The sequence below is a fragment of the Stegostoma tigrinum genome, chromosome 28 (genome assembly GCF_030684315.1).
Source record: "Stegostoma tigrinum isolate sSteTig4 chromosome 28, sSteTig4.hap1, whole genome shotgun sequence".
In the NCBI taxonomy this organism is placed as follows: Eukaryota; Metazoa; Chordata; class Chondrichthyes; order Orectolobiformes; family Stegostomatidae; genus Stegostoma; species Stegostoma tigrinum.
In genome coordinates this window covers 30603364-30625643 of record NC_081381.1, presented here as the reverse complement: position 1 = coordinate 30625643, position 22280 = coordinate 30603364, and the positions used below count along the sequence as shown (strand labels likewise).

Below are 22280 nucleotides of genomic sequence, written 5' to 3'. Positions count from 1 at the left end.
TCTGTATGTCAGTGGGAAGCTGATGGTCTTTCTTTCAGGAGGCCTTAAAGGCATCTTTGACATGCGCATGGACTACAAATTGGCAGACATTATTGATGCAACCAGTGTGGCAGTTTGTCACAATGTGGATGCAAAAAGTTCAAGGTTGCTTTGGACTTTACCACATTGTTTGCCCTGGAGTTGCAAATCTTTTTGGAGAAAGCGATGCATAGCATCATTATGCATAGCAATTAAATTGACAGCAGAAATGATCTCCTTGGCCTGTAACACTCAGTTGAGAACAGGGGACAAAAGGTAATCCTTAGCCGCATTTCTTACTTTAACGTGCTCCTCTAAGCAAGCCAAACATGGTGGCATTTCCAGAGGTCGGTAATATTGCTTCTACGAATCCCCTTCACGCACAGGATTTCTGTAATGATAAATATCTGAATACCTGGTATCAGATTGTAGACATGCTCGCCAAGCCAGTGGGTTTGGTTGCAAATGTTTCAGCATCACGTTAGGTAATGTTGCCAGTGTGCCTCCGGTGAAGTATCAGTGTTCTGCTGGGATGGCTGGTATTACACCTGGTTCTGTTTCTCAGTGGATGGTACACAGGGTTTAACTCATTGTGTTTGTTGATAAGAGTTCTGGTTGGAATACCAGGCCTCCTGAAATTCCCTGGCTGTGTTTGGCTTGCACATTTTCGGATGTCTTGTCCCAGTCGAACTTGTGTCCCTTGTTGTCTGTGTTGTGAGACAAGTGAAACTTGGTCATGTCTTTTGGTGGCTAGTTGGTGTTCATGTATCCGTATTGTCAGTTTTCTTCCGGTTTGGCCTATGCAGTGCTTCTCACAGTCCTTGCATAGTATTTTGTATATTAACACAGTTTTGGGTATGGGGTCCTTTACATTTGTCAGTAGCTGTCGTAGGGCAGTTGTTGGTTTATGGGCTACTCGGATACCTGGGGGTCTGTGTAGTCTTGTGGTCATCTCTGAAATGTCCTTGAAGTACGGTAGGGTGATTAATGAGTCTGGTTGTGTTGTGTCATCCTGTTATGGTCTGCCTTGGAGGTAACAATGGATTATGCTTTTTGGGTACCCATTCCTGTTGAAGACTCCATATAGATGTTCCTGTTCTGCTTTGCTTATTTCCAGGTGGCTGCAATGTGTTGTGGCTCATTTAAATAGTGTCCTGATACAGCTCTGTTTGTGGGTGTCGGGGTTGTTGCTAGTGCAATTGAGTATCTGGTCCACATGTGTGGCCCTTCTATGTACACCAGCTGGAGTTGCCCATTGTTTTTGCGTTCTACCATATGTCCAGGAAGGGTAGTCAGTTTTGTTCTCTCCTTCATTTGTGAATTTTATTCCGGTGAGGATGTTGTTTATGAGTTGGCGGATGTCATCTAGTTTTGTGCATTCAGTAATCATAAAGGTGCCATGTCCACATCGGATCCAAAGTTTGGGTTGTACAGTGGGGAGCGCTGTCTGTTCTAACCTTTGCATTACCAGTTCCTCAATCAGTTCGGATATTGGGGATCCCATTGGCGTTCCATTGATGTGTTTGTATCTGCTGTCGTGTATACAAACCACTGAGAAACAGAGCTGGAATTAATACCAACCACCCCAGCAAACTGAGGCATATAAATAACAAGCGGGATGCACACAGAAGCTTCACCGGAGGTGTACTGACAATGTTACCTAGTAGGATGACGAAACATGTGCAACCAAACCCACTGGCTTGGTGAGCATATCTACAACCGGAGCTACAAATCTTCTCAAAAACTTTATATACCTGGTATCAGCTGCTGGGTTGTGTAAATGTTTGCAGTTTCGAAGCAACACCTGATTTCAGCTTCTGCTTTGGCAAGAACAAGAATTAATGTGATTGTGGGAGTGCAAGGAAGGATGTGACACTGTGATTGTCCTAATAACTTTGGCAACAGGATCAAATACTTAAGATGCTCCCATCTGTTTCAGGTAAGTGCTTCCACCATTGGCTGGATACTCAAGCAAGATGCAATATGACTTCTACTCTATTTCATTGTCCGTTATGCTCAAATATAGCTGTACAATGGTAGATGGTTACATAACTTTATGTGTATTGAGGTTGCCAGAGCCAGAATTTTTACAACCATAGCATGGAAGCGCTAAAGTCGATTAATGACAAATGGGAGTCACTAGCTGGTGAAAGAAGGAAATGCAGTTTCCTCTTGTCGGCTGGAATGTACTTCCACAATGACGAGTGGCTACAACAGGCACAAATGTTGAAAACCAGGGCCTGCAGTGTCACTTGACAGCTTCATGCACAACATTTGTGGCAAAACTTACCTCTCAATGATTATCCTTCATAGCCAAAGATACACTAAGTGAAGATACACCTTCTGAATGGATTGATTGCTGCCTGTGTGAGCCAATGTAAGCGCATATGCAGCTGTAAATTGGCAGGAATGAACACAAGATTATGTCCAATTATGCCAGAGCGCAATGGCTCTCAATTATTTGGAACTGCAAGGTTTGAACATAACAAAAAAATCCTTTCCTCATACCATCATGTCTGGTTGGTGATGAAGTAAGCTTTGTTTACTCTCATTCTATTTCCTTTCAGATATTTACAAAGGAAACAAAATGAACCACAGTGCTTTTTAGTTATCAAGTGATCTTCCATCTGACATTGTTAAGTTGCTTCAGTGCAACGAAACTCCATTATTGCAACAGTTGAGACAAATGTAAATCAAAATAAACCCATTAGGGTCAGAATACAATGATTGAAAATGTGAGGCTACTTATTGACTAATTATCATTCTAATTAGCAGCTCTGTGGAAATCACAATATTGAAAGCTTCCTTTTAATTATTTCAATTCACACTGCTGGCACTTTCCTACCATATTGGTTCACAGAGTGTTATCAGGACAACTGCTTCTAATCATCAGAAATACATAACTTTCAAGGTCAGAGTTTTAGCCGCTCCAAGGCAAACAACCGAATATGATACCATCTGTCACAGTATGTTCAGAAAATCAAATTTACTGCTATTTTAGTTAGCACCTAGCCGATTAGACTGCTTGACAATAATCTCAGCTAAAACAGTGGTTTCAACACAAAGCAAGGAACATTCATGCTGAGTGCCTTAAATGATCAACCCCACAATATACTGGGTCTTATAAGTCTGTGAGGAACCTGAATTTGTGTTGCCTGACCCTACTACAAATTAGCAAAATGGAATAAATGGTTTAGTTGTAGCTGCTGTGCAATAAATTCAAATTCTTAAATGATTGGCTAATTACTTTTTCTCGAGTTAAGAGAGAAGAGCCAAGAAGTGAGCTGAAATGAATGGGAAAAACAATAGCACTGATAAACAATCCATTTTGCAACTAAAACTGAAAACCAAGAATAATGCTCCAAGTTCAAAGGACTCACATTTGAAATGTCTTTGCTGCTTATAAGCCTGCTATGTACCTCGAGCATTTTGTGGTTTTCTTGCAGCTTTTTGATACATATTTTGTTTTGAATTTACTGCTGGATATGTAGTCATTCATTCAGATGAATTGATGAGAAAATACTCAGAATTACTCATTTGAATGCCTTGTCACTACAAGTTACAAATGCTCACTTATTTCATTGTAAAGCCCCTATAATCCATTACTAGGATGATTCCCTTAAGCACTTCCCCCCTGCCTCCCCACCACAGAAGTCACAGACAGGATTTTAAATAAGAATGAAAAATCAGAGCACCAGAACAAACAGAAGGGACAATTTGAAAATGTGTCATTATTGAGAGTGTGGAACCCAAAGAATCAAAGCCAAGTGTGCACTTATTGATTTACACTTTAATATTAAACTTGAAAGAGTAGTTTTAGGGACCACTTTACTCAAAACAAAGGCATAATTAGTAAGGAATAATAGTTAAAAAGCTACTCAGCTGAAAATATATGGCTAAATAAAATTTAAGGTTAGCAATAGACAATGACAGGCTAAATATGTACATTGAGAAACAGAAGAATAAACAGGAATTAAATTAAATCCATCAGCTAACACAATGTTGCATTGAAAGTGTATCTGTTAGAAGTAGATAAATAAATAACTGTACAGTAACTAATGAAGTAAATAACAGCATTGGCAGGGCATCATAAGAGGATTGTTCTTGATGACCACACCTATAAAGAATGTCAATGAGTCACTCTGGTACAGAGTTGTTGAGCTGTAGCGGGGGCTTGAGACACATATGGGAGGATTCAGAATGTCTGTATTGTTCACCAACATTGCAACTTCAACAGAATAATAATGTACAGGGGAGTATGCAACTGTCATCGATAAGCGTAGGGGGATCCCAACTGAGGCAGAAGAATGAACTGCAGAAACCTGTCCAACAGAAAAAATGCACTTACTGTCGAGGGGATAAAGAGCACCATGCAAGGAGTATGGCTAGAATATTAACCAAAAAGTACTTGTAGCAGACAAACAGAATAGAAAGACTGTCCTCCAGGTCAGATTGGCTGCAGTCACACTTGTGACACGAGAACAACAAGCAATCTTCCTGATGCTCGGAACAAGGATTATTTTGAAGCACCAAGAAATGGTCTTAGAAGGCAACGACCAACTGTCTCAATCCATGTTGTAACCAACAACACAGGAAAGAACGGAGTGGAGATCTCACACAGGGAGTAGCAGAAGCATGAAGCTAAATCAAAAAGCAGGATCTTGTGCATGCCAACCTCTGGAAGAGAATCTTAGCCACAATGAACAACTGACTAGGAAAACAAACACAAAGCTAAGACAGGGGTATGGGACATAGGCATCATACAATCATAGGGTTTTATAACTTTGGCTCATCGTGTCCACACTGGTCAGCTAACACTTATCAATTCTAACCCAATTTTCCAGCACTTGATTTATAGCCTTGTATGCTATCCTGGAGTATTGGGCCAGTAAGGGTTGGTACTCCTGGGACAAGCTACATCTAATTTGACATGCAACCGAGGTCCTAGCGAACTGGTTAAGAAGGACATCTGCACAAACAAGTGTAAACTAATAGAGGAAGTAATTGGGGGAGTGAATATAATCATCATTTAAAAGGTAAAAGAATGATGAGGAAGAGATGTCAGCCTTTAAGACAGAAATTAAAAGGTAGCACATGCTCAGAACAGAAAACGTCACAAGTTATTTTTAATGGAATCAAAAGGTAAATACTTGTACCATTGCGAGGTTGTCAGTCCTACTGGTATGTATTAATTCTGAAGCATGTGAACTGGAACCAGAAGGAGGAAGAGAAGAAGCCGATGACAGTAAAGATGTAACTTAATCATTTTTCAAGAATTACATTCCTGAATGAAAGTTACTAAGATCATACAATAGACAAAAATGGGCTGAAGTTTCACAGTTAGGCTGTCTCCAGGATCCTTTAAAAATTGCAGAATGGACCTTGAGGAGGACCCATTTCCAGTAGATCCCATTTTTGCTTACAGAGGAAGGAGGAAGCCACAAATCATGCTGGGGAGGCTGAATTCAGCTGGGCCCTTTGAAACTGAATCAGAGTTCAGTTGTTCCAATGGCCTTAACTTGCCATGTGGAAGTCACAAATTTATAAAAGAGATTTAATCACTCTTGAAGTACTGGTAAGATTTGTTAAGTATCATGATCAAAAGTTATTTAAATCTTCATCTCTTTAAACAAGGGAAAAACAAGTAACAGCTGACAAGGTAAAAGAAAATGTGCTGTCGGAGCGCATTGATTGATAGGCAGAGAAAGTAGGAACTGCAGATGCTGGAGAACCTGAGATAACAAGGTGCAGAGCTGGATGAACACAGCAGCCAAGCAGCATCGCAGCATCAGAGGAGCAGGAAGGCTGACATTTCGGGCCTAGACCCCTCTTCAGAAATAGGCAATCTTGTATAGCTTAGAAAAGAACCCATTACACTCTATCCCTGTCATTTCATAGATTTAATTGTTGCCATTACCCAACTAAAGCAGGGTCTATTATGAGCAAACTGAGTTTGAAAAGTTCAACACCACTTATCTCAGTGACAGCTGGCAAATTCAAATTCAAATCCAAATGTGGCAGTATTAATAGGTTATTAAAAGATTAACTCTCTTCCATGTAGTTACCAAACACAAGTTTGTTTTTATCGTGGATTGACCACGAGAGGATATTCAATGGATGTAATTTTGCCCGCTGAGCTGGAAGGTTCGCTTTCAGACGTTTTGTCACCTTATTTTTCATTTATTTGAAAAGCTATACTTTATTCGTAAGATGTACAAAAAATAAAACATATTTATACACCTACCCAGTCATGCAAGCTGCTCTGGGTTATCCAGGAGTATGTACACCAACTAAAGGAAAAAAGCAAACAAAGAAGAAGAAAAAAACAAAACAAAGAAAATACCTTGGCAGTCGTCATCCCGCACAGTCCCAGTCGGCCCCCTGACCAGTTGGGGAAGGCACCAGCTGGGCCCAGTTACCAGATAGTGCCCCTTTTTCTATTCTGGACGAGGGGATTCATACGGTGGTCTTTCCCCACCGTGCCTTGGCGGCGGCTGCCCCAAGCTTTAGCGTGTCCCTCAGCACGTAGTCCTGGACCTTGGAGTGTGCCAGTCTGCAACACTCGGTCGGGGTCAGTTCTTTCAGCCGGCAGACCAGCAAGTTGCAGGCAGACCAAAGAGCATCTTTCACCGCATTGATGGTCCTCCAGGCGCAGTTGATGTTGGTCTCGGTGTGCGTCCCGGGAAACAGCCCGTAGAGCACGAGTCCCGCGTCACAGAGCTGCTCAGGACAGACCTCGACAAATACCACTGCATCCCCCTCCAGACCTCCTGCGCATAGGCACACTCCAGAAGGAGGTGATTGACAGTCTCGTACCCCCCACAGCCACCTCGAGGGCAGCGTGCAGTGGTGCAGAGATTCCAGGCATGCATAAAGGATCTCACTGGCAGAGCCCCTCTCACCGCCAGCCAAGCAATGTCCTTGAGCTTGTTTGAAAGTTCTGGAGATGAGGTATTCTGCCGAACGACTGTGGCAGTCTGCGTGGGGAACCACACGACGGGATCCATCCTCTCCTTTTCCCGAAGGGTCTCGAGGATACTACGTGCTGACCACTGCCTGACGGCCTTGTGGTCAAAGGTGTTTCCCTTCAAAAATTTCTCCATGAAGGACAGGTGGTACGGAACGGTCCAACTACTCAGAGCGTTCCGCGGCAATGAGGCCAGGCCCATCCTTCGCAACACCGGGGATAGGTAGAACCTCAGTAAGTAGTGACACTTGGTGTTTGCGTACTGAGGATCTACGCACAGCTTGATGCAGCCGCACACAAAGGTAGCCGTCAGGGTGAGGGTGGCGTTCGGTATGCCCTTTCCTCCCATTTTCCAGGTCTTTGTACATGGTGTCCCTGCGGACCCGGTCCATCCTCGACCCCCAAATGAAGTGGAAAATGGTCCGGGTGACCGCAGCGGCACAGGTCCAGGGAACAGGCCAGGCCTGTGCCACATACAACAGTACCGAAAGCCCCTCGCATCTGACAACCCGGTTCTTACCCGTGATGGAGAGGGACCGGAGGGTCCACCTGCCCAGCTTCTGCTTCAGTTTGGTGATACGCTCCTCCCAAGTCTTAGTGCATGCCCCAGCTCCACCAAACCAAACACCCAGCACCTTCAGGTAGTCTGTCCTAATGGCGAATGGGATGAAGGAGCGGTCGTCCCAGTTCCCGAAGAACATGGCCTCGCTCTTACCCCTATTGACTTTGGCACCCGAGGCCAGTTCAAACTGGCCACAGATGTCCAACAGCCTACTCACCGACCGACGATCGGTGCAGAAGACGGCGAGGTTGTCCATGTACAGGGAGGTCTTGACCTGAAGGCCTCCGCTGCCTGGGATAGTCACGCCCTTCAGGCTCACGTCCTTCCTGATGGATGCAGCGAAGGGCTCCACACAGCACACGAACAAGGCAGGAGAGAGCGGGCGGCCCTGCCTGACTCCAGATCTGACGGGAAAACTGTCTGATTCCCACCTGTTGATCGAGACTGCGCTAACGATGTTGGTGTAGAGCAGCCGGATCCAATTGCGGATGCCCTCCCCGAACCCCAATTTGGAGAGGACGTCCCTCATGTAAGCATGAGAGACCCTGTCGAAGGCCTTCTCCTGGTCCAGGCTGATGAGGCAGGTGTCCACCCACTTGTCCTGCACGTAGGCGATCGTATCCCTGATGAGCACGAGGCTCTCAGCGATCTTCCTGCCTGGCACAGCACAGGTTTGGTCAGGGTGAATCACTGACTCCAGGACAGGCCTGACCCGGTTGGCTATGACCTTGGCCAGGATTTTGTAGTCCACGTTCAATAGTGAAATGGGACGCCAATTCTTAATTTCTTCCCTCTCCCCCTTCCTCTTGTAAATGAGGGTGATGATGCCCTTCCTCATGGACTTGAACACTTCCCCTGCCCAAAGCGCACTATCGTACACCTCCAGCAGGTCCTGGCCGACCAGGTCCCGCTCCCGGGAGTCTTATTCCTCTCCAAGGACTTGAGGGCTCTGGTCAGCTTGTCCAGGGATAATCGGCCGGTCCAGCCACTCCCTCGTGCCGTCGTCTAAGACCTCCGTGATAGACGAAAGGAACGACTCGGAGCCCGTGCTGTCCGTGGGCTTCGTGTCGTACAGTCCGGCAAAGAAGGATCTGCTGATCCTCAAAATGTTGGGCCGAGACGATGTCACCGAGCCATTGTCGTCCTTCAGCCGGCTAAGCACAGAGATCTCTTTGTGCACCTTCTGAAAGAAGAAATGCAAGCACATCTTGTCCTGCTCCACGGAGCGGACCCTGGACCGTAAGATTATCCTGGAGGCCTCCGCGGCGAAGAGTGAGGCTTGCTGGCCCCTCACCTCACGGAGGTCCTCCGTGACATCGACCCCCATCAACTGCAGAAGGAGCAGGTTCTGCACCCTTTTCTGGAGGCGCGACAGCTTTCCCCGCCTCTCTCTCGTCTTCCGAACACCCTTGAGGACAAAGAACCTCTTGATGTTCTCCTTCACCGTCTCCCACCAGTCGCCCGGAGACTCAAAGAGGGGTTTCGCGGTTCTCCAACTGGCGTACTCCCTCTTAAGCTCCTTGATGTTCTCTGGGGTCAACAGAGACGTGTTGAGCTTCCACGTCCCCTTGCCGGCTGGCTGGTTGTCCTGTAAGTGACAGTCGGCCAGCAGGAGGCAGTGGTCAGAGAAGAACACCGGCTCGACGCCGGTGGACCTGACCGAGAACGCCCGTGACACAAACAGGAAGTCTAACCTTGAGCGAATAGACCCGTCTGGCCGCGACCAGGTGTACCTCCGCTGCGCTCCGTCTGCAGGGGTGCTGAAGACGTCGAGCAGCTTGGCGTCCTTCACCGTGCCCATCAGGAATCTGGATGTGACGTCCAGTTGACTCCCCCACCCGCTGTCCCCACGCCGGATCTTCCATCTGCATTGATGATGCAGTTGAAGTCTCCACCTAGGATGACCGGCCTGGACGTAGCCAGCAGGGGTGGAAGCCGCTGCAGGACGGCCAACCGCTCACTCCGTACCGCTAGGGCGTACACGTTGATCAGCCTCAGGGGAGCGTTCCTGTAGGTGACGTCAGCCACTAGGAGGCACCTTCCCACCACCTCCTGAACTTGAGAGATGGTGAAGTTGCGCCCCTGCAGCAGAATAGCCAGGCCCGAGGAGCGACAGTCATTACCCCCCGACCAGATCGAAGGCGCACAGGTCCAGGCGCCCGGCCATTTCCCATACCTGCCGAGATGCGGTATCCCGCACTCCTGCAGAAACAGGACGTCCGCCTTGACGGTGGTCAGGTAGTCCAACGTGGACACATCTTGCGGTGGACTTGACGCTGCGCACATTAATGCTCGCAACTCGTACCCCCATTGTGGGCAGTGACCGCAGTACCCTCCCCATGTCCAAGGTCCAGCCCCTCCATGCCCATTGCCCAGGCTAACTGCTGGACTCTCTCCGGGCTCAGGAAACCGTCCGTGCTGCCTTCCGGGTGGCATCCCCCCGTCAGGGGTACGGAGGCAGAAGAGTCCGGCTCTGGGTCAGGCTGGGGACGCGCTGTTTCCTCCTACCCGCCTGGAAGTTCCGGGAGGCCCTCCAGTGCTCCAGCGGCACTTGACTGAGTGTCGGAGGGAGCCTCAGGATGCCTCCCGTCACCTGGAAGCGGGGTGCTGCTTTCCTTCCCCCTCGAGATCTTTAACTTCTGCTTCAGGCGGGCCCTCTCCGAATCCTCCTCGTCAGAGGAGTTCTTATAGCCCCCCTGTAGCTGCCTCTTCCCGCCTGATGGTTGCGGTTCCTGGGCTCGCCGACGCGCCTTCCTCCTTGCTTTCCGGACCGTCGTCCAGTCCCCTGGGTCGCCTGTCGCCGCCTCCATCGACTCCGGGTTGTCGGGGGGAGCGGAGCCTGCAAGGGCGCTTTGCTGACCTCGGGCCCATCCTGCGGGGCTGGGCCCTCCTGCACGACCTGGCCCTCCTGCACATTAGTGGGGTCCTTGCAGGGCCCTGGTGCCTTCCTCTCCTCCGGGGGGGGCTGGCCCCGCATTGCCCCTGCCGGCGACCTGGGCGTAGGTGATGCCCCGCTGTGGGCATGCCCTATAGAAGTGGCCCACTTCCCCGCAAAGGTTGCAGCTTTTCTCTTGTGGGCAATCCTTTGCAAGGTGTCCCTCCTCCCTGCAGTTCCTGCAGATGGTGGCTTTGCAGTTGGCCGCCACGTGACGTGACCTACCACAGGCATGGCAGACTTTAGGTTGCCCTGCGCAGGTCAGGTAGCCCTTGTTCCCGCCGATTGCGAAGCTGGATGGTGGGTGTACAATGTTCCCATCCACGCCCATCCTCAGCGTCACCTTGACCTGCCTCTTACTGGTCCAGATGCCAAAGGGGTCCATGATGTCAGTTAGGTCCCCTTCCACCTTCACATACCTTCCAAGGAAGTTCAGGACATCAACTGCTGGCACATGCAGGTTGTACATGTGTACAGTAACCGTACGGCTCCTCTGCACTGGCATCACGAACAGCAGGACAGCGGTCAATACAGAGAGGGGGCCCTCACCTCCTTTCTCCTTGAAAACCTCCAGGAAGCGCTCGCAAAGCTGGGCACTCCTGAAGGTTACATCGTAAAAACCTCCTCCGGGGAAATCCTGCAGGCACTACATGTCCACAGCAGCGAACCCACAACAGTCCAACAGGGCCCTCTTCACGAAGAAGGTGCGGTCCACAGGTGCACCTTCATCCACCTTCTTCACAGAAACACGGATGGTATTCCGGACCCCCTAAACCGGGGCACAAGCACTTGCCGCAGCCATCGTTGCAGGTTGGCTGCTCCCCGAACTAGCGTTAGGCCAAAGCCAGCATTAAGATCCACCGGTTGCAAGGGTGCACAGCCAACCTGACATCTTCCTTCCACCTCCAGCACAGCGCTCTCCTCCTCTCGGTCCACAAAAGAGTGGGTCTTTATTTTGTTCCGGATGTAAGCTGGTTCACTGAGCTGGAAGGTTTGTTCCCAGATGTTTCGTCACCATTCTAGATAACATCATCAGTGAGCCTCTGACGAAGCGCTGGTGCTATGTCCTGCTTTCTATTTATGTGTTTAGGTTTCCTTGGGTTGGTGATGTCATTTCCTGTGTTGGTGATGTCATTTCCTGTTTTTTTTAAACAAAACATTTACAAAATACCTTGCAAGAACTGTGACAAACACTACATTGGACAAACAGGCAGAAAGCTAGCCACCAGGATACATGAACATCAACTAGTCACAAAAAGACATGACCCACTATCACTAGTATCCTTACATACAGATGAGGAAGGATACCACTTTGATTGGGAAAACACATCCATCCTAGGACAAGCCAAACAGAGACATGCACAAGAATTCCTAGAAGCATGGCATTCCGACCGGAACTCCATCAACAAACACATTGATATGGAGCCCATCTACCAACCCCTGAGAAAAAGAACAGGAAATGACAGCGCCAAGGCAGGAAATGACATCACCAACCCAAGGAAACCTAAACACATAAATAGAAAGTGGGACATCACACCAGCGCTTCACCGGAGGCTCATTGATGATGTTACCTAGAATGGTGACGGATTGTCTGGTTGCTTGGCTAGCGGTGAGAGGAGCTCTGCCAGTGAGATCCTTTATGCATGCCCGGAATCTCTGCGCCACCGCACGCTGCCCTCGAGGCGGCTGCGGGGGGGACGAGACTGTCGATCACCTCCTTCTGGAGTGTGCCTATGAGCAGGAGGTCTGGAGGGGGATGCAGTGGTATTTGTCGAGGTTTGTCCCGAGCAGCTCTGTGACACGGGACTCGGTGCTCTACGGGCTGTTTCCTGGGATGCACACCAAGACCAACATCAACTGCACCTGGAGGACCATCAATGCGGTGAAAGACGCTCTTTGGTCTGCCAGCTGAAAGAACTGACCCTGACTGAGTGGTGCAGACTGGCGCACTCCAAGGTTCAGGACTACGTGCTGAGGGACGCGCTAAAGCTTGGGGCAGCCGCCGCCAAGGCGCGGTGGGGAAAGACCACGGTATGAAACCCCTCGTCCAGAATAGAAACAAGGGCCCTATCTGGTAACTGGGCCTAGCTGGCGCCTTCCCCAACTGGTCAGGAGGCCAATGGGGACTGTGCGGGGAGAAGACTGCTGGGGTGTTTTCTTTGCTTTGTTTTTTTTTCTTTGTTTTGTTTTTTCCTTTAGTTGGTATACGTACCTCCTGGGTAACCCGGAGCGGCTTGCATGACTGGGTAGGTGTATAAATGTTTTGTTTTTTGTACATTCTATGAATAAAGTATATTTTTTTCAAATAAAAAAAGTGACAAAACGTCTGAAAGCGAACCTTCCAGCTCAGCGAGCAAACTTATATCCAGAACATCAACCTGAGCTACAAATCTTCTCAAAACTCGCTAGGATATACAATCTTCCAAATAAAACAAAATACTGCAGATGCAGGATATCAGAAACAAAAATCACCAAATGCTGGAGAAACACAGCAGGTTTGGTAGCATGTGTGGAGAGAGAAACAAATGTCAGACTCAAAAAAATCAACACTGTTTTCTCTCTCCACAGATGCTTCCAGAATTAATGAGTTTTTCCAGTACTTCCTATTTTTGTTTAAAATCTTTGAACAAATTTCATGAATGAGAATTCTTTTCTATATTAAATATGTAGGAATGAGAGTTCCTGGGGGTTATCAATGATATTAGTGACTGTCAGTAGTGAGGTTGGCCCTGACAGTGCAGTCACAATATCTCATGAGTACAAAGTTGAAGTTGTTAAAAATGTAAAGCTATATTGTTGTGACAACTCAAATTGTTCGAGTTTATATTTTTTCATACCCACGATCCTGTGGTTTGCCCACAGTGTGGATTGGATAAGTGGCAATGGGAATGGCCTGGTTCAATTGAGATGGCATCATTTGTATGAAGTGGGATGAGTTGGCATTTGGAATGAACAGACCTTGGGAATGAATGCTGGGTAAGAGCTAGACGGTATAACAGCCTTTTATAAAACAGGGCTGAAGTCTCAGAGAGCTGACGTGGACTTTCTAACCAGTCTGTCTTAGCGTTCACCCACTTTTGTGGCAGCCTCAAGAGTTCATTGTCCTGACTCGATTATGCCTCCTCCTTTCTTAAAATGACTTCTTTAAGTTCTGTCAATTGTCATAATTACCCTATTTCCTCAGGTACTGATATTAGCTTGTTGTTACTTGTGCTTAGAACTTTTAAAGGGAGATTGCGGACGTGTCCAGGTAATGTTGTCAGCTAGTTACAACTAATGTTTAAGATTGTTAAAGATTGTAGTTTACAGTAGCTTCCGGAATACTTCATACATGATTCTGATAGACGTGAAAGCTCTCCAATTCATGAGTGCACTGGCTACTTCCATTTAGATAGAGGGGCTGAATCAGGAGGTTGCCCAACTCAAGCTTCTCAACTTAATGGCAAAAACCCACCCCAAAGCTTTTAATTTACATCACAAAGGTAATTAACGTCACCTACATAAGAGTAGACTTAGATAGCACTGAACAATGGGCAATACAATACGGGACTATACAGAGGTTACGAGTCACCTTGATTAACATTTCAGATGAGACTTTTGATCAGGACTGGCAAGACTAGGCTGTGGAAACTCATCCACAGGGCTAAGCAGGATAAATTACACAGGATTAAATTGAACATGTGGCACAGAAGCAGGCCATTCAGTCCATTAAACACACCAATGCATTACACTCCACAAGAACCTCTTGCTATCTTTTCTCATCTAACTCTGTTCGTCATAGCCCTCTATTCCCTTCATCCTGATGTAGCTGTCCAACTTCCTCTTAAATCACTTCAAGCACGCCAAGTGATAAAGAGTTCCACATGTTCCCCACTCTTTGGGTACAGTGGCCTTTAGGATGCCTCGATGATTATTGTATATTAGTACAGCCTGTCTCACAAGTAAAAACATTCACACTGTATCCATGACAGGGAAAACAAATCTCCTTTTTCTAATCTAACCTGTCTTCATTTTCCTATAGAAGGAAAATTTCCAGTCTAATGGGTAAATCTGATTAATGGTCCCACTTGAAACTGGAAATGCTCCTTCCTCTTCCAACTTCAATTTGACTGTTGATATGTACGGCATCTTGTGCTTCTTTTTATTTCAACAATGAATGCAATATAGGAAGAAATTGTTGCGTACCTTTCTCTTGAACCAGTTCCTGAAGACAAAAGTAAATCACTCGTGCTCCAAGGCTAAAGCCAACCAAAGTGACTGGTCTCTTACCCTGTGGAAAACATCAATAAAGGGAGGAAAGTGAGCAAGTTTGCTTATTACATCAATCCTTTGAAGGTGCACTGTCAACCTCTGAGAAATACATTTTTCATCGGTTTGCCACATTGTAGTCATCAAGTACCTGTAATTGAGCACAGGAACAAAGCAGGGAAAATACAGCAGTCTGTTCACCTGGAACACACTCAAGATGAAACACATTTTCTATTAATTTGACTGAACTGTCACATGAAAGGAGAAAAATTGTCACTGATAATAAATGTGAGAAAGTACATTTGCTCACTAATCATTATGTGTGAAATTATATTCTACAAAAGTGCTTCGTATATTACAGAGCTCAGATTGCCGTAACAAAAAATGCTGACAGACCTTTGATTAAACTACACACAGAGAAAGTGCATTTGTGTGTGGAATGGGAAGATCTAGTTTAGACTGCTCTGACATCCAACACTTTTTAATTCCAAAGAAGTCAAACTGGACCAAAAATGTTAAAGATAACAAGGTGTAGAGCTGTTTGAACACAGCAGGCCAAGCAGCATCATAGGAACAAGAAGGCTGACGTTTCGAGCTTAGACACGTGGTTATCTCAGATTCTCCAGCATCTGCAGATCCTACTATCTCTGAAACACCCCCAAAAATGTTAGGTTAGTTTTTATCTCCATCGATGTTGCCAAAACTGTTGAATTTCTCCAGCACATTGTTTTTATTTCTTATCATTCTCCTTAATTCCACCTTGCCACTATTGCAACATGTTCCTAAACTCAGCCTTACACCTTTTCACTAATTCCTTGAACACCTTCAGTTTTTCAGTGTACAAAGGTCTAGAACAGTTTTAAATCTATTTTCTGTTGAATAATTAAATAAGGTAAATTGTTGAATAACTAAATAAGGTAAAATGCTAGAATAAAGCTAGAAACAGTCAGATATTTGAAAATAGGAGCTAACATAAAATTGAGTTAACAAGGCGTACAGCTGGATGAATACAGCAGGCCAAGCACTATCAGAGGAGCAGGAAGGCTGACATTTCAGGCCTAGACCCTTCTTCAGAAAATTTTCTTATTTGCTTATTTGCTTATTACATCAATCCTTTGAAGGTGCACTGTCAACCTCTGAGAAATACATTTTTCATTGGTTTGCCACATTGTAGTCATCAAGTACCTGTAATTGAGCACAGGAACAAAGCAGGGCACATACAGCAGTCTGTTCACCTGGAGCACACTCAAGATGAAACACATTTTCTATTAATTTGACTGAACTGAAAGGAGAAAAATTGCCACTGGTCATTGTCAGTAAATTTTCTGAAGAAGGATCTAGGCCTGAAACATCAGCCTTCCTGCTCCTCTGATGCTGCTTGGCCTGCTGTGTTCTTCCAGCTCTACACCTTGTTATCTCAGATTCTCCAGCATCTGCAGTTCCTATTATCTCTCTAACATAAAGTTGATGTGGCTAAACTGTTCAATCTTCTGAAGAGTTCAAATTGTAACAGGCACAATTGAAAATGAGGGAAGTTTAGAATAAAGAAAGTCATGGAACACCTTTGCTTCCAAAGGACAATAGAATTGTGGTATACAGAACCAGCTAAGAACTTCAAAATGCATGTGTTCAGAAGGTGATTACTTGAATACTGAGAAAAAGGCAGTCACATCAGGGAAGGCCTAAACGGGTTTAGAAGCAGATCAGTAGTGAGGTTGAACTAAGATAAATGGGTAGCCTTGTGGATCTAACTAGTTTTGCAGTGCTGTTAAAAACTATATTGCTTCTTGTTACATAGCAACTGAAGTGTGTCAGCAGTGGTTTCTAGCTGCCCCCAACACAGACATGTGCAATCTATGTTACTACAAATGTAATGTCAACCTTTTCTTTACCAGAAACAAATAACTAATCCCCTACATTAACAACTCAAGTAGTCTCAGCTGGGACTGTGAAACTGCCATTAATGTGTCATTGCAGACAGGAAAATGCCTGGTGGCCCACGCAACTTATTTCTTACATAATCCAGCTTTACTTCTGAAAAGACAAAAGATAGATTTGTGTTTTGAGTGTAGATCTTTCTTATGTTTATTGTTACTGACAGAGCTGCTAAAGTATTTCTATCAATACTCTTTTTTATTTAAGTTTACAATTCATTTGCTTTTACTTATAGCTATTTTAAGTCAGCCCAGAGCACATAATTTCCTTTGTAGTATATGTAGGAACATATGATTGAATTCTTCAATGCTAAAATGTGAGAGGATTAATGAAGGTAGCACAGTCACGTATGTAGCCCATCAGAAGATATTTAATAGTGTCACATAACAGACTTATTAGCAAAATGAAATCCCATAGGACTAAGGGGCAGGTGCAGCCTGCAGTCAGAACTAACAAACAGTAAAAGTAGAGTGTGGTGGTGAACTGAATGTAAACAGAAAATACTAGGATCACAGATCTTTTTTACATATATTAATGACCTGGATATGCTGGATGTGGTTTTGAAGTTTCCATCTGATACTATGCATGGAAATGTAGCAAACAGCGAGGAAAACAGTAGCAGATGTCAGGAAAACATAAACAGACGCATGGTGGAATAAGCAGACACACGGCAGATGGAATTTAGTGCGGTGCAGTATAAAGTGTGGCATTTTGAAGGAAAAATGAGGAGAGGCAAAATAAACCAAATGGTACAATATTAAAGGGGGTGCATGCAACAAAACCTGGAAAATATCTAGGCTTGGCTTATCAGTGGCGAGTAACATTTTTGCCTCACAAGCAATGTTCCCTTTAATGATATTTTTTGCTGTGTGAATCTCCAAGGTCCATGCATGGCAATGTCTTCTGAAAGCAGAAGCCAAAGTGTCTTCATGTGTGCATGGAACCTCTCAGTGGCTGCAAGATCATGCTATTTAGAGGGAATGTCGTACACAAGCTTTAGGCAATGAATATCTCCAAGTGAGGATCTATCCATTGCCTTCCAGTATTACCGTAACTGAATCTCTCAACATCAACATTTTGTGAGTTACCATCGACCAGAAACAGAACTAGATCCATAAGATTAGTACAGAAGCTGCAAGAATTGGTCAGATGCTGGGAACTTCACCACAAATAACTCATCTCCTAGCTTATTAAAACCCGAACACCATTTAAGAAGCTTAAGGCTGAAGTGTGGTGCAATACCCCAACTTGCATGGATTATTACAGCTGGAAAAACTTTCTAGAACTGGCCACCGTCCAGGGCAAAACAATTTGCTACATAAGCACGTCATCAATGACTAGGAACACTCACTCCTTACACCACCAATGTACACTGTCTGAAGTATGCACCATCTGTGAGCTGCACTGTAGCAACTGACCAAGTTTCTTTCAAAAGCAGCATCCAAACTTACAAAATCTGCACTAGATCAGCAAGGGTAGCAGGCACATGAGAACACCACAACCTGCTTGTCTTCCACTAAGATCTCACACCATTCTGGATTAAGTCAGAGTTTTTAACAGCATGGAACAAGGCTCTTTGGCCCATCATATCTGCACCAGTCATTAAACATACATTTATTCTAACTTAATTTTCCAGCACTTAGCTCATAGCCTTATATGCAAAGGCATTTCAAGTGCTCAACTTAATAAGCTCTTAAAATTCTTGATGGATCTTGTCTCTACCACTCTTTCAACTGGAAATAGACTGCAGTTCTGTCACTGACTCTCATTCAAAAGTCAGGAACATTCTCCCAAAAGTATGAGTGTACCACACCACATGGACTGTAGCTGTTCATGATAATATCTGGAGTAATCTGTACAGTTTAGTCTCCTTTCTTTAAAAAAGGATAAAACTGTGTTAAAAGACAACGGGAACAGTGGAGACAGATCAGAATAAAACAGATTTTAACACAATATTTAAAACAGCAGCAAGGTGAAAAGCTGACAACACAATGATGCACAGTTCTGAGACTCAGCAGCTAACAAGAGGGTGGGAGACGGCACTTTTATTGATTTGGCTAGGTAGCAAAATAGAGTCCAAGTAGTCAAGATGTTATGGTATCGTCCAGGAGAGCAGCTCAGACAAGGCCAGAAAATCAAATAACCTTGGCTACCAGATTTTCCTAGTTTATGTTCTTTGGCAATATTATTTGTCAGCACAAGGATCACCAGACCCAAAACATAAAGTCTGATTTCTCTTCACAGATGCTGTCAGACCTGCTGAGCTTTTCCAGCAACCTCTGTTTTTGGATTGACTGTACTATACACTTGAAAGGTGTGACCTCAGTATCCTATTTGATTCACAGCTATGCTTCAAAAACCACTACTAATAATATCTATTTCTACATCCAGCTTCACTTTATTCCCCATTAATGTTGTAATTTACATTCTTGGTTTCTAGAATTTGAGACTCAGTTATTTATTGCTTGCTTTGCCAACCCCTTGAGCTCCAGCATGCAAAAACTGCAAGTTGTCCAAATATACCGCACCCAAAATTGATCCCACAAGATGCCCTGTTCCACTTTCAACTTTGCCAACCTCCTTTGGCTCCCCACCTCCTATTATATCATATTCACAATAACCCCAGGCTATCTCATCTCCCTTCAAGCTAAAACACTCCAAGCCATGGAACATCCTGGTTGATCTCCTCTGCATCCTCTCAAGTGCAATCACATCCTTCCTCTGCTATACATATTAGAACTGAACAAATACTCCAGCCACAGCCTAACTAACATTTTACACAGATCTATCGTAACCTCAGAGATAGTAGGAACTGCTGATGCTGGAGTCTGAGATAACAAGGTGCGGACCTGGATGAACACAGCTGGCCAGGCAATATCAGAGGAGCAGGAAAGCTGACGTTTCAGGTCACTTTCTGCTCCTCTGATGCTGCCTGGCCTGCTGTGTTCATCCAGCTCCATACCTTGTTATCTCTATCACAACCGCCTTGCTCTTGTAATCAATGCCTCAACAAATAAAGGCAAATAACCTTTAGGCCTTAAACCTACATAAAGATAAATCTACTTCTTAACCACCTTATCTACCTGTGTCCATTTACAAGTCCCCTAAGGATCCTTCTACTTGCGTAAATATCATAATGTATGCCCTTCATTCTACTCCAACCTTATTGGCAGGACCTCCTCCTGTCTTGACCAAACATAAAAAGAGTATCTCTCTAAACCTTGCTCATTCTCCCCATCCCTTCAAAAACAATCTTTCTTGATGATGTCTCCAGTTACCATCAACAATGCTTCTCCCTTCACTACCTAGCTTCTGTTTCTCATCTGTGTGTACAGCTTTGGATACTTTTATTACATGAGAAGCTTTATATAATTGCAGTTTGTTGGCTATAAAGTAATCCCCATAACTAGATGGCTGGTTTGGACAGTTGTATAACCTGCAAGAACTCAGTCATAGATAATAGCTATGTGGGTGATGTGCTGAGTGCAATGTGTATTCTATTCTCAAAACAAGAAAATGATCACCTCTAGATGAAGGGAGGCAGAACTGGTGAATAAAAATCATGGTTCTTTCCCATTGAATGCTGGAGGCATTTTATTTCAATAATTTAACTGATTGGTACTTTGGAAAATTTACAGCATTTGTTCATCTTCATAAATCAGGCACATCACCTGACCTGAAACATGCCTTTTACCTGCTGTCTACTCAGTAACACGTGAGCCAGATGCTTTCCAACTTCAGCTGAGCGATTGAGGCAGACTCCCCAGGGATTATCAATGACATTGGCAACAGTCAGTAGTGATGCTGGCCATGACAGTGCAGTCACAATACCTGGTGAGTACAAAGATGAATTGTTAAAGCTGTCAAGGTATGATGTTGGGGACAACTTAGTGATGTTGGATACAGGATAGATGGCAGGCAAGAACAGTCCATTCAGCCGAAAGAACTTATGCTCCATTCAATCCTCCTTATCTAAATACATCATTCTCTACTTAATCCTCTATTTTGTTTACTTCATATGCTTGTCTTCTTTTTCCTTTATTCCTTCACAGGATATGAGTATTTGTTGCCCGATCCTACTTGCCCTTGAACTGAATGTCTTTTGAGGGCATTTCGCAGGTCAGTTATGAGTCAACCATATTTTTGTACATCTAGAGTCACATGCAGGCCAGGTAAAGATGGCAGATTATTCCCTCCTTAAAGGATATCGGTGAACCAGATGAGTTTTTACAACACTCAACATTGGTTTCACGATCACCATATGACTGGCCTTAAGTCCAGATTTCATTAATTTATTTCACATTTCACCATCTGCCATGGTGGAGTTCAAACTCTTGGCCCTAGAACATTAGCCTGGGCCTATTCCGAATTCAATGACAACCCCACCACTGCAGCTGACGTTCCCTGGCAGAAAGCTATTATTGTCCCTGCTTGGATTACAAATGGATCTGCACTGTCACTGAATGTCATTTCTGTATATGAAAAGGACAGTGACATCATGGGCCATGTTTTTATCTGCTCCAATTTGAAATTACAATGAGTAGACCAGGGTGGAAAAGCAGAGGATATGTTCATTTAATTTTAACTGCCCTCTTGATTCAGTCCCATGTAAGTAGGTTAAATTACAATCACTGCGTAAAGTACAATGAATTCACAATACATTACAATTTTCCAGTTATTTAACAAAAATGGAACAAAACTTTTCATTATTTTATCCCACAGAATTGGATCTTTCTTTAGTGCTATAACTGAATCTATTTACCACAAACATAAGTAAAATGTTTGCAAGGAATCCACACAGAGATAAAACTTTCTTATAAATTTTAGAGTATCATGGCACTTACACATACAATTTCAATAATTTCCAACTTTGAATCAGAATAGGTAAGAACTTGACCAATTTATTTTAATTCAATTCATCAATCACATCGCAAACTCAGAATTCAATCAGATTCTGATTTCACACAAGTTTGCTAAAGTGTGTGGATTGAATATTGAGGCAACAAAGCTTGATTAGAATACTGCTGGGTACTACAGATAATCAGAATTCTACAGTGAGATTAAAAATTAGAATGCTGAAACTCATTAAAAATTACAGTACAAATAAGTTATTGCAATAAGAATTAGAATGCTGAATATTGTTGAAAAAAGACCCATTTTGTTAAAGCTTTTCATCTTGTACACCTTGGGATAAGTCACAAGAATGCCAATGAAAAGGAGAAAGTATTTATGCTCTATGGGAGTACAGTGCTGATTAATTGGTAAGTGGATTCTGATTGGTAGAGGTGTTGCCATGGAGATGCACTGGTCGGGTAGGGACTGACAGTTATCTGTCCTCCATCCAACTTTGTTTAAATTTCAAATCAGGCAGGTTGACTTTGATTCGTCAAGGCATTGCCCCGTGAAATGAATCAGAGAATGGCTGTCACCTATTTTGTTGAGTTGAAACAAGACAGTGTGTACATGTTATTTCCACCTGCAAAAAAGATTGCCCCATGGATTAATATATATAGAGTCCAGTATAAACTACAGGAAGATACAGACAGGCTGATCAGATAAACTGAGCAGTTGCAGATATAGTTTAATCCTGAAAATTGTGAAATGATGCATTTTGG

At 44.4% G+C, this 22280-nt stretch overlaps 1 protein-coding gene across 3 annotated transcripts in view; it reads right to left on the bottom strand.

Moving 5' to 3' along the window:
• tmco4 (transmembrane and coiled-coil domains 4) overlaps positions 1-22280 on the bottom strand; it is a 109771-nt gene that overhangs the window by 56652 nt on the left and 30839 nt on the right. For all 3 annotated transcript variants that reach the window (XM_048561726.2, XM_048561724.2, XM_048561725.2), the window contains exons 10-11: positions 20360-20496; positions 14668-14752 (exon numbers count right to left, since the gene is read on the bottom strand). In XM_048561726.2, coding sequence (XP_048417683.1) covers positions 14668-14752; positions 20360-20496 — 222 coding nt within the window. The remainder of the gene's footprint in view (positions 1-14667; positions 14753-20359; positions 20497-22280) is intronic.